This window comes from Pediculus humanus, genomic scaffold (genome assembly GCF_000006295.1).
Source record: "Pediculus humanus corporis 1103172107775 genomic scaffold, whole genome shotgun sequence".
Classification (NCBI taxonomy): domain Eukaryota; kingdom Metazoa; phylum Arthropoda; class Insecta; order Psocodea; family Pediculidae; genus Pediculus; species Pediculus humanus.
This window is the reverse complement of record NW_002987371.1, coordinates 1,051,811-1,054,068: the sequence shown is the minus strand read 5'-3', so window position 1 is coordinate 1,054,068 and position 2,258 is coordinate 1,051,811. Positions and strand designations below refer to the sequence as shown.

At 25.1% G+C, this 2,258-nt stretch overlaps 1 protein-coding gene across 1 annotated transcript in view; it reads left to right on the top strand.

The window, feature by feature from the left end:
* Window positions 1-560: 560 nt before the first annotated feature.
* Window positions 561-2,258, top strand: part of Phum_PHUM362390 (Heat shock 70 kDa protein cognate, putative) — a gene marked incomplete at both ends in the record, with an annotated part of 3,584 nt that continues 1,886 nt past the window's right edge. The window contains 6 exons of the mRNA XM_002428039.1: window positions 561-662; window positions 1,083-1,132; window positions 1,224-1,493; window positions 1,622-1,823; window positions 1,895-2,001; window positions 2,074-2,236. Coding sequence (XP_002428084.1) covers window positions 561-662; window positions 1,083-1,132; window positions 1,224-1,493; window positions 1,622-1,823; window positions 1,895-2,001; window positions 2,074-2,236 — 894 coding nt within the window. The remainder of the gene's footprint in view (window positions 663-1,082; window positions 1,133-1,223; window positions 1,494-1,621; window positions 1,824-1,894; window positions 2,002-2,073; window positions 2,237-2,258) is intronic.

The window sequence follows — 2,258 nt, the reverse complement described above, 5'->3', positions numbered from 1 at the left end:
ATTGGGAATTCATGGCGTAATTAAATTGAGAAAAATAATTATTAATTAATCATATTAATTTTATTACAAATAACATTCTCTTATTTTAATCACTAGATAATTTAAATCACGAACGTTTAAAAGTTCTGGAATGAAAAAAAAAAATTATTTTTTTTTTGTTTAAAAATTTGTGAGGGAATTTTTTTCCCCGGAAAAAGAATTTTGTCGCACATTTGCATATTCGTCATTGAAACAATTGAATCAATGTAGTGATTGTGAAATTAAATTTTCGGCTTTTATGCTTACATTTTTTTTTTATTAAAAAAAAAAGAAAAAGTAAAATATTATTATTTATAAAAATACATTTTTATTTTTTTTTTTTTTTAATAAAAAATATCCGTGTAATACTTTTTTAAATAAATAATAAAAAATAAATATATATTTAGAACTTATTTGTAGGAAAGATCTAGAATACAAGATTGAATAGAATTTCCGGTGTATTATCCGAATTCTTCGTAGTTGCATCATTCACATGTGATTGTTTTTATTATATCTATTTGGTCGATAATAATTTGTTAAAAATGCTGTATGTAGCCAGAAACGTGGGCCGAAAAGTTTTAGACTGTGCTGATTATAAAACTAGAAAAATGTCGGTGAGGTATCTCAGCAAATTATTTAATAAGGTGAGTGAAAATTATACATAGTGCGCTTGCCGGTTTTCATTATATCTAAATTTTTTTAATTTTTTTTTTCAAATTATTTTCATTTATTCTTGACCGATTAATTTTATTTATGTTCGTTTGTTTTTTTTTTTTTTTTGTCACTTTAAATTTAACTATTAATTAGGGGAAAAGAAAATATATTAATTTTACACTCAAAGCCCTGTGAAAAAAAAAAAAAAATGTTATTATGAAATATTTTGCACAAAAATAAATTTTAACTTAGCTTATTATAAATAAAAATCCATTCTTTATTTTTTACTAATGGATATTTTTTATAAATTTATTATTATTTAATTCAATTTTTTGAGAGTTATATATATATATATATATATTTTTTTTTTTTTGATAGAGATTAAATGAATTTTTTTTGTATATTTTCAGAATAATGTACCATTAATTTCTCCATTGAGGACTCAAATCACAAGACTAAAGTAAGATTTTTTTTTTTTTTGTTATTTTTGACTCGATATAATTGCATTTTACTTTTTTTTTTATATAAATTAAAACTTGAATTTTTTTTAGGTCAGATACAGTCAAAGGAGCTGTCATCGGTATTGATTTGGGTACGACCAATTCATGTGTAGCTGTAATGGAAGGAAAACAAGCCAAAGTAATTGAAAATTCAGAAGGATCCAGAACAACGCCATCAGTTGTTGCCTTTACAAAAGACAATGAAAGATTGGTTGGTATGCCAGCCAAACGACAAGCTGTTACAAATTCTGCAAATACATTTTATGCAACTAAAAGATTGATCGGTAGAAAGTTTGTTGATGCGGAAGTCAAAAAAGACATGTTAGTAAATTTATTTTTTTATATTTCCTTCGTTAAAAAAAAAAAAACCCGTTTGACATATTTGAAAATATCGATTTTGTTTTATTGAAATTTTGATTTAATTTTTTTTTCTTTGACTTTTTTTATAGGAAAACTTTGTCTTATAAAGTAGTTAAAGCATCGAATGGTGATGCTTGGATACAAGGTAGTGATGGAAAAGTATACTCGCCAAGTCAAATTGGAGCCTTTGTTTTAGTTAAAATGAAGGAAACAGCGGAAGCTTATTTAAATACAACAGTTAAAAACGCTGTCGTAACAGTACCTGCATATTTTAATGATTCTCAAAGACAGGTAAAATCAAATTGAAAAACTCAACGATGTAAATTTATTAAAATTTTTTACAATTTTTATAAATATTTCAGGCTACAAAAGATGCTGGACAAATAGCAGGGCTAAACGTTCTAAGAGTTATTAACGAACCTACAGCTGCAGCTTTAGCTTATGGAATGGATAAAACTGATGACAAAATGTTAGTTTCGATTTAATATGAGTATTAATTGTTTTTATCATTCATAATAAAATGAAATTACTTTATTTTTAGAATAGCCGTTTACGACCTTGGAGGTGGAACATTTGATATTTCAATATTGGAAATTCAAAAAGGTGTTTTTGAAGTAAAATCAACAAACGGAGACACATTCCTCGGTGGTGAAGATTTTGACAATGTTTTATTAAACTATCTCGTTTCCGAATTTAAAAAAGAGGTGAATTAAAAACAAAAAAAGA